This window comes from Paramormyrops kingsleyae, chromosome 16 (genome assembly GCF_048594095.1).
Source record: "Paramormyrops kingsleyae isolate MSU_618 chromosome 16, PKINGS_0.4, whole genome shotgun sequence".
In the NCBI taxonomy this organism is placed as follows: domain Eukaryota; kingdom Metazoa; phylum Chordata; class Actinopteri; order Osteoglossiformes; family Mormyridae; genus Paramormyrops; species Paramormyrops kingsleyae.
The window spans coordinates 30,120,110-30,133,834 of record NC_132812.1 but is presented as its reverse complement, the minus strand read 5'-3'; the positions used below and the strand labels follow the sequence as shown (position 1 = coordinate 30,133,834).

General features: G+C 41.3%; 1 protein-coding gene across 1 annotated transcript; it reads right to left on the bottom strand.

The window, feature by feature from the left end:
* Positions 1-304: 304 nt before the first annotated feature.
* Positions 305-13,725, bottom strand: f5 (coagulation factor V). Its single transcript, XM_023836074.2, has 25 exons — positions 13,596-13,725; positions 13,196-13,278; positions 12,961-13,083; positions 12,237-12,449; positions 11,859-12,020; positions 10,936-11,157; positions 10,645-10,810; positions 10,379-10,559; positions 10,201-10,297; positions 8,645-8,850; positions 7,898-8,048; positions 7,483-7,695; positions 5,062-7,360; positions 4,538-4,706; positions 3,881-4,117; positions 3,579-3,789; positions 3,197-3,376; positions 2,932-3,048; positions 2,760-2,831; positions 2,410-2,498; positions 2,130-2,261; positions 1,904-2,048; positions 1,454-1,605; positions 956-1,141; positions 305-624 (listed from the first exon to the last, which is right to left on the bottom strand). Exons 1-25 carry the CDS (start codon positions 13,703-13,705, stop codon positions 478-480), a joined length of 6,063 nt encoding a protein of 2,020 aa, XP_023691842.1. The 5' UTR covers positions 13,706-13,725; the 3' UTR covers positions 305-477.

Sequence of the window (13,725 nt, the reverse complement as noted above, 5' to 3'; positions counted from 1 at the left end):
TGTTTTTCTTATCGATATGAACTTCAATCATGTCTAATGCAGGTCTAAGGACCGGATGTTCATTTCTTTTGTTGATAATGGGATAAATTTGAGTTGAGTAGCAGAGAGTAACAGTGACTTGTAAATTTGGGGCACTGAAATTCTTTGGCTTCAGTTTTTCTTAATTTTTTTTAATAATCAGTTTAGGTGCATGATTTCAGTAAATAGGTAGGAATGTGGTAGAAGTCGCAGAACGAGTTAAACCAGGATAAACAGAAGCAAGGAAGCATAATGAGTGATAATTTGAGTCTGGAAACAATTCAGATTTATTTATGATGTACTTACATATTTACATATTCATTCCTGAATTACAGCCTTACGTGACAAAAAATGAGATATAGAAGCATGTAACTTCCAGTTGTGTACACGTTTTAGTAAATATAACAATTTTTCTGTATGTTAAAGTTACACGGCAGTATTTCAGTTAACTATGTTGCTTCACTCAAAATCACAGCCTAGCAGTTCAACTCTCATTGTTATAGAATTTTGCCACCTTTGAGGGACAATTCTTATAAATTTTGAAAATATTGGAGGGTATATGTAGTTTTTAACATGACTATTGTTATCAGTGTTTCCCACGAATATCTGAAAAATAAAATGCAAATAAAATATCAGTAATAGAGGAGGCTGCAATAGAAAGTTTGGTAACACTTTACTCGATGTGGCACAAATAGTGTAGTAGTAAATTCTTACTTAATGCAATAAATAACCAATGAGTAACTTTGTCACGTAGTGATCCCATTTTCATTCATCAGTAATCAATCATGACAGTTCATGTATTCCATACAGGAACTATATTACTTCATGATTTGCTCTTGAGTAGCAACTGAGTATCTAAGTTATTTGTGTCCCCTCAAGTAAAGTGCTACGAAAAGATTAGAATCCAATGGGTAGATAAGTAGAAATAGGAAAATACCTTTGGGTTACTCATTTGTTCTTCGTCTGTGTATGTTATCCAAGTTTTTCCATCATTGCTGTATTGTATTGTATATGCCATGACGTACATCTCTGTCCACAAAGATTTTGCTCCCTGAGTCACAATTCCAGTAATTTTCTTGATGTCTCTTAATTCCACCTGTAGCCAATGATCCATGTCGTTGTCCTGGAAATAAGGAAAATGAGGAAAAGAAAAGATCCGAGATTATTGGCCTTGTGCAACAGGTGCATTGGAATGCTTACTTACTCGTTGGCTGTACTCGTTTACAGAAGACAATATGAGAGTATAAAAAATAGATATAGTGAAAAAACAATACAGTGTAAAACAATACAAGACAATGAATAACAATACAGATGGCAAAAAAGCAATACCAAACTGGGTGATGTGTAGTCAGTGGCTGATAAAGTTCAGTAACAGATCTGGGTGAAGAATACAGAATAAGAGGGAATCAGAGTGGCAGCTGATGAGCAGGACTACCTTAGCCTGCCAGGCATTGATAGCTCCCTGGGCATTGAGGCGGCCAAACCAGGGATGCCAAGGACCATGGATCCTACTGGAGGCAGCTGAGCTGGCTGTGATCTGGTCATTGCCAATCCTCCCATCTTCCATTCCCAGTGGCACTGAGCAGCCTGTGATTAAATAACAAATTATCACTATCATGCCACCATCTGAGGGCACAAGACAGTTCTCGCCCAACTGATATGTAAGGATCAAAATAACATTAAACAAATGTTAAGAAGAAATGGTAAAGTGCTAAATGTATAAGTAAAGTCCTTCTAACACAGAATCTTTCATTTCAATCCATCCATCCATTTTCTATCGACCCATTCTGGTCAGGGTCTTTCACAGATTTCCAATATTCATAATATAATGCATTTTAATTACTTTTAAAGTGCACTGCATTGAAATTTGTAATCCTCAACCTACCATCAAGCTCACATCCGTAGAACTCCATGCGTACCGTTGGTCTGTTATAGGAATGGTGTGGGTGGAGCCGGATATACCGACCAATTAAAGGAGGGAAGAAAGTGTTCTCTTTGACATCATGGGAATCCTCGTTCCCTGTAAATGTCTTCATGATGAAAATAATCAGTTATTCAACCAAATACATCAAATGCACAAATACATATGACAAATTAATGTTTTCACCTGCCTTGTATGAGACCCAATTTTTCCCATCGGTCCTGTAGGAAATTGTGTAGTTCAAGACATAGTGAGATTTTAAGAAATGCTTTGCTCCTTGTGTCGCCACTTTGCTGATCACCACTGGCCTCTGGAAGTCCACCTGACATACAAATACCATGAGACACATAGTACCAGTCAAAGGTTAGGACATTCCAAGCTGCCACCTCATGACTGGCGTAGAGGAGACAGTAGGGTCAGGGATTTGAACTGGCAACCTTCACCGATCCAGTCCCACTGGCATCGCTCACCTGGATCCAGTCAGAAGAACCTTCATCCGTGCTCCAGGCATTACGTGTTCCGGTGTTATGTAGTCGTGCCAAATGCGGTTTCCACTCTCCTTCATTGAGAGGTAAGAAGATTGTAATCTAGCCTGTCAACTCATGCTTGGTGTTTTGAGGACAGGGGCTTGGACATGACAAAATTGTCAACCATTTTGGGAGGATTACGTCAATATGTCATAAATATGCTAGTTAGAAGGAATTAGCTGTTTACTTTGTATGTCTTCAAAGGCGTTTCCGTGAAATGGTAGAGAAATGTGCAATCAGTCAACCACTGGATTCAGTCTGATTATAATATCTAAAAGAGCCGATGATCTTACCTGTGTGTTTAGAGGCCGTAATTTGGTTGTCCTTTACACTGTTGGAGGCTAGACCCAATGGATGTTCACAGTCTACCATATATGAGAAAAATTGAAACAGCAAGCGTTATGCTGAAACGTTGTGCATTAAGAAAAATCACTGAAACAAAGCATGGTTTTGAGTACGCTATACCGTTATCTACAACCAGGAACAGTGTCTGCATCCCTTTCTGCTGGGAGTCCCCCACTTCAGATTCCAGCAACCAAAGCCCTGGTCTTGAAGGTAACATCTCTAGAGTTGCAAAGCTACCTATAAAATACAAGCAATGGGAGTCAGGGGATTGGAGGAATGGAGGATGTGGGCCTGTGTGTATGTCATTTAAGTAAGTATGCGAAATGGAAAAGTGTTTGAATTATTATCTATAAAGAAACGTGTTTGATGTTTAAAAAAGACTAACCAGGAAGCAGTAGATGAACAGCTTGCCGATAATCCTGCTTCTGTTTTTCCACAAAAGTTTGTCCGTGGAAATGAATGCTGTGTACGTCCTTTGGGGAGCCCATGTTGAACACATGCCACCTCACCAATTGGTTTGCATACATCCTGAGTCCTTTTAAACTGTAGATGATGCCATTTATAGCTGCAAAATAGCAATCAGCAAAATCCACAAGAGGCTAGATTATACGTCTCACATATTGTTTGCTGAAACACACATATGATAATTTATTCATTGATACCAGTAACTTTCAAACCCATCTTAACTTCTCCTCATTTATAAAATACTGCAATTTCATACTCATATATGTGTGCAAAGACATATATTGATAGTGGTGATATCCTACCAGGGAATTTCAGTTTGTCTTTGCTCGGTGAAACAGCCTTTTTGTTTTGCCTTTCGATTCTCTCCACATTTTTTTCATAATACCAACTCTTAGTTTCATCAAACGTCATGAAGAGTAAAAAGAATTCCCTCATGTCCTTCATCTCCTTGCTCAGTGTTCCTTTCCGGCAGATTAGCAGCGGGCCGATCAAGCCTGAATTGATATCTCTTTCCTGCAGATAGCAAAAAAAAAACCCTTGTTTCATGATAAAGTTATAGGAAACTACATTTGGCAGACAGCGGGAGAAATCAGTCAGGACTTACGGGGTTCACCGCAGAATAGTAAACCCATGTTCTACAGTCTGACTCATGAGACTTCGGCCCAGCACCGGAACCCACAGTCCAGACATAGCTGTAAGTGTCTTGCGGTTTAACCTCATTATCAAGTTGATACCATTGAGGAGAATCGTCATCGTATGTCATTCCTTCCATTTGTTTTGTGTAGGAAACACCGTGCGCATGCAAAGAATATGGCCTGCTGGCAAGGTTTTTGAAAAAAACCTTAAAAACAAAGAGTTTCATGATTGCATTTTTGTGACATGTTATTAATGTAAAGCAATGAAAAAGCAATTCAGCGGATAAAACAAATTCTGACCAAACAGTAGGTGGTCGTGCAAATTACTGTACGCTTCAAACATACCAGTCTTGGGTCAGCTAAAAGGTTTGTACATATCCACTGCTACAGGCTGTGATTTCTGAACATGACCTTCATAAACATGGTATCGGTGGAGACTGGATGCTGTCAGGATTTTACATGCAATGGTAATGGTTTGTGAGTTTTTTAAATATTTTAAATATCTGTGGAACCAGCTGTACTGGCATCGTTGCCTATGGACTATTTGAATACTTCTCTCCTGAATTTTGGTTATTGCCTTAAATCATGCAGTTAGTTTCATACTGTTACAATGGTTATCAGAGTACCATGATGGTCTCGTCCACTTCAGCCTTTATGACTGGACCAAGAATTCCAAGGTGTTCATCAACTTCTCCCCGGGTGTCAACTTTGCTGAAATTGATGTCCAGATATCTTTGGAAAACTACCTTAGTGAGCTTTGTAGGCCCGTTTTCAAGGTTTGATCTCTCCTGTCTCCTGCACAAATTAATGAAACTTTGTCAGGGGTGATTGGGAATTTAAAAAGAGACTGACATTCAAATATGCAGCTTCTAAATGTTGAAGCGAACAGGACAAAAATCTAAAATCCTAAAAAGAAACCTTTGCTTCATTCATCATGAAGGCTAATAATGTGCTATAGTGTTCAATTTCAGTTGCTTTTCCCGTATAGTATGCAAAAATAATTTAAATTTTTATTCCTTTACCAAATGGTCTTCAATAAATTGATTCAAATTATAATTATTTGATATATGCCTTTCTTGTCTTTAATTGTTTTTCTACTCATTATGATCTACACATCAGGATTATCATAAATAAGAATATGAGAAGATACCTTGGCCCGTATCCTTCATAATCCCATTCAACCTCTTGTGCAGCGATGAAATATACTCTCACATTTTCCCCTGATACTTGTGAGACATAATTTTTCGTGATTACATTTGTCTGGCTGTAAGGTTGCTTGTAATTCACAAATTCATATTCCTCTTCTTTGTGTTCCTCGGCGAGGATGTTAATATGGTCATAGTCAGTCAAGGTTGGTGTGTATAAATCATAGTCATTAAAGTCTTTCCTAGGTACACCTATAACCACGGCTTTTTCAGTCAGATCTTCATGACTATACAGGGGTCTTGTCCCTCTGGGGCTGAAGGCTGGAGGCGCGATGCCCCTCGGTGAGATTTCACTCCTGGGTTGTGACTTATATACCATTTTTTTCCTAGTTTTGACTGCCTGGTCCTTTTGTGGCCTAATTTTTTTATATTTCTTCTTCTTCTTTTCCGCTTCTGTCTTTTCCAGAACAAGATTTGAATCTCCTTTGATGTATTTGCCCATGTGGTCACTTATTTCCATAGCCACCATGTCATGCTGTCCTTTATAGCCCCAGTGTTCTATTTCCTGATCCAAGACGCTGCTGATAATGGCCTCCTTACTGTTATTTTTTAAGTAAATTACTATATCTTTGTCCTCATCACTGGAATCCAGTTTCTTCTCAGAGCTGTTGTCTGCATCCTTACCATGAGCTAAGAACGATTTGGATGCATTGATAAAAAGATTGTCTGGCTGGACATCCAAGGTGTGTGTTTCATTCAATGACGTGTCAACATCATTTTCCAAAGATGAAACATTCTTCAATCCAGGAAGCATGGTACTGCTGACACCTGCACTCATGGACTTTTTCTTCTCTAACAATGTTTCCTCTGAGCTTGAGTAGTCATAATCTGAAGATGTTGCTGCAGTGTGATGAACCTTTTCCTTATAAGATGACTGATCTGTGTTGGGAATAGGATGTTGCTCTTCTTTTGTTAAGTTCATATAGGTTCTGTTAAGAATGTCTGTATTTGTTTGGGACACGTCTGGTGTTGAGGTTGCTCCAGAGAAGAAACTTAAGTTGCCTTGTGTTGGTTGAATTTCAGAAGGCCTTCCATCTTCTGTTATATTCATTTTAGTTCTATTCAGAATGTCTTGGGTGTCTTGGAACAGGTTTGATGTTATAGCTCCTTCAGACAAACTTTGATTACTTTGTCTTGTAATATTATCTATGATCAGAGATGTGTCTTCATTCTCAATGTTGCTAAATATATTTTCATCATAATCAGTGGCATTGTTACCATTTGTATCAGATGTTGTGTTGTCAAGTAAGATTTCTTCACCACGAAAAGAGTTATTGGTAGATATGTTATAAAAATGCACATTTTGATCAGCTGAGTGGTTCATTGCAAGCACATTTTTATCGTCACTTCCTATAGGATCAAAATCTTCATAGTCCCACACAGAGATGTTGGTGGAGGTGTTGGAGATGCCCAGCGCGTAACTGTCTGCTGTTACATTCTCTCTCTTCTCTGTTGTATTTACAGCAAATAAGCCTTCTGCTGTGTCAGATGGCAGCCTTGTCCTCTGAACAGCAGTCTCATTCAGCTGGATCATTGGTCTTGGCATTGTTACCTGCTCCGCTGTGCTAATCCCCTCTGTGGTGGTATTGATTTCTTGGGTAGAGTGAATGTAACTGTTTCCATCTATCTCACTGATGTTGGTTTTGCCTGCAAAGTCTTTATCAGGTGTATCTTCATGACCAGGCCACAAAGGATCTATACTTTCTTCTAACCTCCTTGTGGCATTCCAAATTGTACTTTCATTGTAAGAACCCACAATCACCTTAGCTTCATTGAAAGGTGCTATTTCACCAGGCTTCTCACACTTGCCTGTCTTATTGTAGTTGCAGTCCGGATCAGTGCTGTTCTTTGTCAGTGTGGAGTGGGTGAGACTTTGATTTCTCTTTGCATTTCCAGCTGGTGATAATTGGTCTGTATGATCTAATACAGAGAGATCTATTTTCTCCATATCATCCTTTAATCCCGCCGATGTATTTTTAAATGAACGAAGGCCAAGCATGTTTACCCAGTAATCAGTAGCTTCATCCGCATCTGTATTTTCATTCTTCATCTTAACTTCTTGTTCTATTTTTTCACTGGGCTTTGCTGGTTTCCACTCCGTTACATGATCAGACTCAGGAACCTTTGGATTCTGCCTGTAGTCCTCATAGTAATAGAACTCCCGGTAGCATTCAAGGTCTTTAAACTTCAATCTCATTCCTTTCTTCGCGTCAAAAGAGTTTAATGAACTCAAAAGCCAGTGACCTACAGGTAGAAAGAGTTTAATTTTAGCCATGTGGTAAAAATAAAAACAGTAATATTCTGGATTTTGTCAGAAGAAATATCATTCTCTTATCTCTTGACTGTTTGGTTTTGTGCTAACTCACCCAAGTTATCCATGGTCATTGAGATGGTCTCTCCAGACATGGGAAACAGGGCCAACACATCCTCTGTCCTTTTATCCAGCTCAAAATTATGGCCATAAAACGTGACGGTTTGGATGTGGTCTTGTGCCCCAACACTGGTCACATGCCAGGTCACTATTTCACCATTGCAGAATAGCAAGTCTGTTCCACTGTCATATATAAAACCATTTATTGCTGTTGAAATGAAGGGCATCAAATTAAACCGTTAATTAAATTGTTACTGAAGACCAAGTGAAAGGAATCTGCATCTGAATAATATAGGGAATATACCTTCCATAATGGTAATAACTCAACTATCTGAGAGTAGATCTTAGAATCATCACATTAGAGTGCATTTTAACCAAACAAACTGAGAAACAAAGACCATAGTACTTACTATGCATCACATTTGAATTATAAAACTCTGTGTTTTCCTTGTCCACTCTTGAAGGATCGGTGCAGTATGTCTTGATGTTTTCATCAATGTACCAGCTTTTGTTCTCATCAAAAACAGCCATCATAGCCTGCTGCTCTTTATCTGCCTTCAGCTGTAATGAAACGATTTACTAACTTCTGTCAAAGTAAATACTGCTTTATTACTATTATTATTATTATTATTATTATTATTTACCAGATCATGCATTATGGCGGCTGCATACTTCAAACAAAATTGTCGAGATTGTATGAGGGGTGATTGCTGCCTGTGCATGGCCCCGTGGTCTGAGCCCCATTGTCCGTGGTTGGCTGTACAAAGCATGCAGTCTCATGTGTCACGAGTGCCCTGCAGTGTTCCGGATGTGAAAGCAAAAGGCTAAGCAATCATGAATGCCTTTGTGGGAAGACTTACTGAACTTGTGCGAAGTCATCCACATGTATATGATGGGCAATGTAGAGATTTTGAAGATGTGCAGGCAACTTGCCATTCATGGGTAGAAATTGCAAATAAGTATATGTTTATTTCTGCTCTGTATGCCTGTCTGCTGCATTGAAAAACTTCAGCGCCTTTTAGAATTGTGACGTGACATTTTAAGTATGCCACAGATTGTTCTGGCCGACATGTTCGAATTTACATCGCTTGAAGTATGTGGCCACCTTAAGTCATGAGAGAGCTCTGTTACCTGAACATTCCTCTTAGCTCTGTTACCTGAACGTTCCTCTTGTTGAGGGACTGGCTCTTGCAGATGAGTAAGGGCCCGATGAGGCCCGATGCCATGTCTCTGACAGGGTCCACTGCACTATGGTACATTCTCGTCAAGCACTGTGGGTCCCTGATGGTCGGTTCATCCTCATCAATTACCTTCCACACATATGTGTGTGTTTCCCCAGGCTGCACCGAATGACTCTGATTTCCTTTAGAGGAGAAACACACACTGGGCAGACTATGCGTGTTGTCACACGCACACACACACACACACTGGGCAGACTACGTGTGTTGTCACACGCACACACACACACACACTGGGCAGACTACACGTGTTGTCTCACACACACGCAAACACACTGGGCAGACTACGTGTGTTGTCACACGCACACACACACACACACTGGGCAGACTACACGTGTTGTCACACACACGCAAACACACTGGGCAGACTACGTGTGTTGTCACACGCACACACACACACACACTGGGCAGACTACATGTGTTGTCACACACACTCACACACTGGGCAGACTACGCGTGTTGTCACACGCACACACACACACACACTAGGCAGACTACGCGTGTTGTCACACACACACACACACACACACACACTGGGCAGACTACGCGTGTTGTCACACACACACACACACACACACTGGGCAGACTACGCGTGTTGTCACACACACACTGGGCAGACTACGCTTGTTGTCACACACACACACACACACACACACACTGGGCAGACTACACGTGTTGTCACACACACACTGGGCAGACTACGCGTGTTGTCACACACACACACACACACACACACACACACACACTGGGCAGACTACGCGTGTTGTCACACACACACACACACACACACACACACACACACACACACACACACACTGGGCAGACTACGCGTGTTGTCACACACACACTGGGCAGACTACGCGTGTTGTCACACACACACACACACACTGGGCAGACCACGCGTGTTGTCACACACACACACACACACACACTGGGCAGACTACATGTGTTGTCACACGCACACACACACACACACACTGGGCAGACTATGCGTGTTGTCACACACACACACTGGGCAGACTACGCGTGTTGTCACACACACACACACACACACTGGGCAGACTACACGTGTTGTCACACACACACACACACACACTGGGCAGACTACACGTGTTGTCACACACACACACACACACACACACACACACACTGGGCAGACTACACGTGTTGTCACACGCACACACACACACACTCACACACTGGGCAGACTATGCATGTTGTCACAGATTGGATCACTGGAGTTTGTCCGACTTTAACTACAGGAATTTCAGCCCCGCAGATTGTTGCCGCTAATTTGCCAAAAATGTGCAGAAGTGAAGTAATCCACACGGTTCAAAGGGTATTTATGACATTTGAGAGAGACCACGGGGAGGACAAAGTCAGGTGGGTTTTGTTAAATAAAAAGCAACTACAGGAATTCCTAAAATACTGACAGTCAAATGGGCAACTAAGAATGGAGAACAGGGTGTTCTTACCCCCCTCAGGATAGTAAGCACCCTCTGCATCTTTATCAATAGTCAGCCCATGTGGATAGATGCTGTACGGCCGGCTTGCCTTGTTCTTGAAGACGATCTGATCAAAAACAAAAAAAACTAATTACTGAATGGTTCTTCAGTGTAAACACCAAGACAATATTAACTGGCACTGCCCTACCTTCACAATATCCCTGATCTGAGCTCTAATCACAGGACCCAAGATTCCTGTCTCCATCTTCCGCAGCTTGTTGTCCTTCCTGACCGTAAATGTTTCATTTACATATTCCACAAAAACTGCTTTTTTGTACTTCTTGCCGATCCGATTGGGACCCTGCTTCAGATATCTGGATTGATACTCACTGTTCAAGGAGAAAATACAGAGAAGTGCAATTAATTGCAAGAGGAACATTAATGCATAAAGATGAGAATGGGCTGTCAAGGTACCTGTCGATATAATGAGGCACGTTTGGTGCGTAATCCCATGTAATCTCCTCAGCAGCAATGTAGTAGGTCCACTCCTGGCTATTGCGCTTCTGCTGGATTGTGATCTTTCGTACAGGGGGCGCTATACCCTTACAGACCTGAACCTCCACAAAGCCGTGCATTCCAGCTACAATGAAATCATGCACAGCAGTGGGATGGATAGTCACACAAGTTCAATCGACGAAACACTGCGATGTTCTGAAATGTACGGGAGGCTCGCGATCCCCCTAAAGACAAAGCTGTTGGCCCCACCTTCCAGATGGACGCCGATGTAAGACGACAACAGCCAACGTCCTGGGTGTACAGTGGTGATGTTTGTGCTGGTGGCAGTGCCGCTGACCAGGCCCAAGGAAGACCTCCTATGGCCGTCATGTTGTAGCACCTGTCCATTGAAGTGGACAGAGAAGAGCTCTGGCTCTGAGCTCATGCCCACCAGATGCCAGCTCACAGAAGTGTAGGCACAGATGTTCAGGTCTGAGAGCGTGCAGAAGATATATCTCCAAGTAAAGCTCACATGTCAGTTTGTACAGGAAATAAATTCCATAATCACATTCATTTGACCTCAGTGCAACAGATTGTGGTAAATGATGGTAAAAAATAGCTCATGCATACATCTTTACAATTTAACTTAAAAGTTTAATTATTATATATACAGTGCAGTGCAAAATTCTTAGGCTAACAAAGAAAACTGTTTAAAGCCATTTAAAGCTATTTATTTGGGCAATGAATGTATATTTGCTAAGAAAAAAAGCATTATTTAACATTTGAATATATACTCACAAACAGCACAGTGTATAGAGGGACAAGAATTTTCCAAACAGTTTCTGATATTTTGTTAAATGTCTAGAAGAACACAGCTTTGGTTCCAAAACCTCTCCTCAGGGGTGCCCCAGCCATTCCACGTATTTGTTAAATTTCACCACCAGCTCACTTAATTAATCAGTTAATAAACTTCATGGCACTGGTTAGCCAAACAGGGTGAGCAAAGGTACGCAAATATATGCGGATACTGGGTGGTTACAGCAAATACTGGGGTGACATGAGGCCAGGCTTTTAAATTGCGAGCTGGCACACTTTGACAGATATTACATTTTACAGATTTACAACAAGATAAACATAATTTCCTGTGGATGCCTGTAGAAGAGCTTCTTACAGTACGGCCTGCTTTTACTCACCAGGGACTGTGCCGTTGGCGTAGCCATTGATAGTGTACATTTTGTGATTCTTTGAGAAGGTCAGCTCTGTACTGTACCAGCTCTTACTCTCATCAAAAACACCAAAGAGAAGGACATATTCCTTAGAGAAATGGACCTGCTGACCAGAGCTGTCCAGGCTGCCTGTGACACATGATCAAATTACTTGGTCATTTAGCTATTTTTGTCCAAATATCCCAGGAGAAACAAACAAAAAAAACACATTTTGTGGGACGTTCACTAGACCTGAATTGTTAATAACCAAATATAAATGATGGTACAGATGCTTATAATATCCTTTATAACTGGTGCAAAGAGTGTAATATGTTTGGTATTTCTGCAAGGATGATATTATAGTACCGTTTTTGCAAACCATGAAGGTTCCAATTAGGCCAGAATTGAAGTCCTTGACAAAGTCGCAGTGAGAAAGGTAGGTGTAGGTGAGGCAGGGGGGGTCGGCCTCCTTAGGGGCCACCTCAGAGGTCACCTCCCAGTAGTACGTGTGCTCCTTCCCCGGCAGCACCTTGTCATCCTTCTTCTCGAATGGTGAGGTGTTATCAAAGTACAAGGCCCCTAAGAAGATCGCGTGAACATTGCAAAATGAAATGAGTAATTCAGCATTTAAATGGTTACCTAATGGGCTAGTGAGCTTAAAAATCTCCCGGGTGTTTAACACATAACAATCCATGCAAATGCAAATGCATATAATCAATGTATGCACTATGTTTTTAATAGCTTTCACTCTTTGTTCATATTTACTAGACATTTTCTACTGCTTGGACCTGCTCTGAAATAACAAAAAAAATCACTAAAGTAAACTAGCTGATATACCACGTCTCAGTCTTTTCGGACTTTAGTACAGCCTCTTTGGTAATCTCCCCTGGTTAAAATGTATCAAAACAAGTCAAGCCCATCTGTGTGTTTGCCCACTCTGTGTACTTAACTGTGTACTTGACAAAATGATCAGCTGCAGAGCCACACGTACTGAATAGCATTTTGTTGCAGCTGCACGTTTGTTTCAAACACAGCATTTTGTCTCATTTACTAAAAAAGAAAAATTCTAAAATCCCTCCATAGTACCGACCCTCTGACTGCTTGCCATAAGCAATGCCGTGTGGGTGGATGCTATATTCTCTGTCTGCCATGTTCCTGAAAGTCACAATGATAACATCTCCTTCCTGTCCACGCAGGGTGGGTCCCAGCAAGCCTGGAAAAGAGCACAATGACTATATTTTTATTAAATCATATTGGTCATCTTGGTATTTCACTTTTGGTGGGTATACGTTGCACAGCTGTGCCAGGACACTGGCATCCTTTACCTGACCATTGTTGGTGCTTCTTGACCTGCTGGAAACCAGCATTATATTCTCTATATACCACCTTGGTATAGGAGGGGCCGGACCTACGAAACACCAGTAACAAATGTTTTCATTAATCGAAAAAGGCACACAGCAGACATGGAGCATAGGATGTTGGCAGATAACACATATAGATGCTTTTAGTACTTAGAACATTTAATAAAAGAACAAATAAATTAAGGCCTTCTGAAGTATTGATGAGCAAATATTGTGTGTAGTGTGCAAACAATCCTACTCTATACGATGTAATATTTACCACCCTTCCCCCATTTTCGGTGTAAGAAAGCTTTTCTGTTGCTCTTTAAACAGAACACCTTGATACCCTTTAGCGAATCCCTTGATTGCCTGGTGATCGAGTTACCTGTTGCCATAGTTCCACTGTGTCTTGACAGCAGCGATGTAGTAACGTCGCTCCACTGCCAGGGAGGTGTGGATGAGAAGGCCCAGCAAGGTCAGCAGGAGAGGCTTCATGGCTGGGACGGGAGTTTCGG

Coding starts and splice junctions, on each gene's coding strand:
- f5 (XM_023836074.2), bottom strand. CDS start 13,705: ATGAAGCCTCTCCTGCTGACCTTGCTGGGCCTTCTCATCCACACCTCC. Junction 3,049..3,196: donor TGTTCATCTACTGCTTCCTG/GTTAGTCTTTTT, acceptor TGTATTTTATAG/GTAGCTTTGCAACTCTAGAG. Junction 2,049..2,129: donor AAAATTGGGTCTCATACAAG/GCAGGTGAAAAC, acceptor TTCATCATGAAG/ACATTTACAGGGAACGAGGA.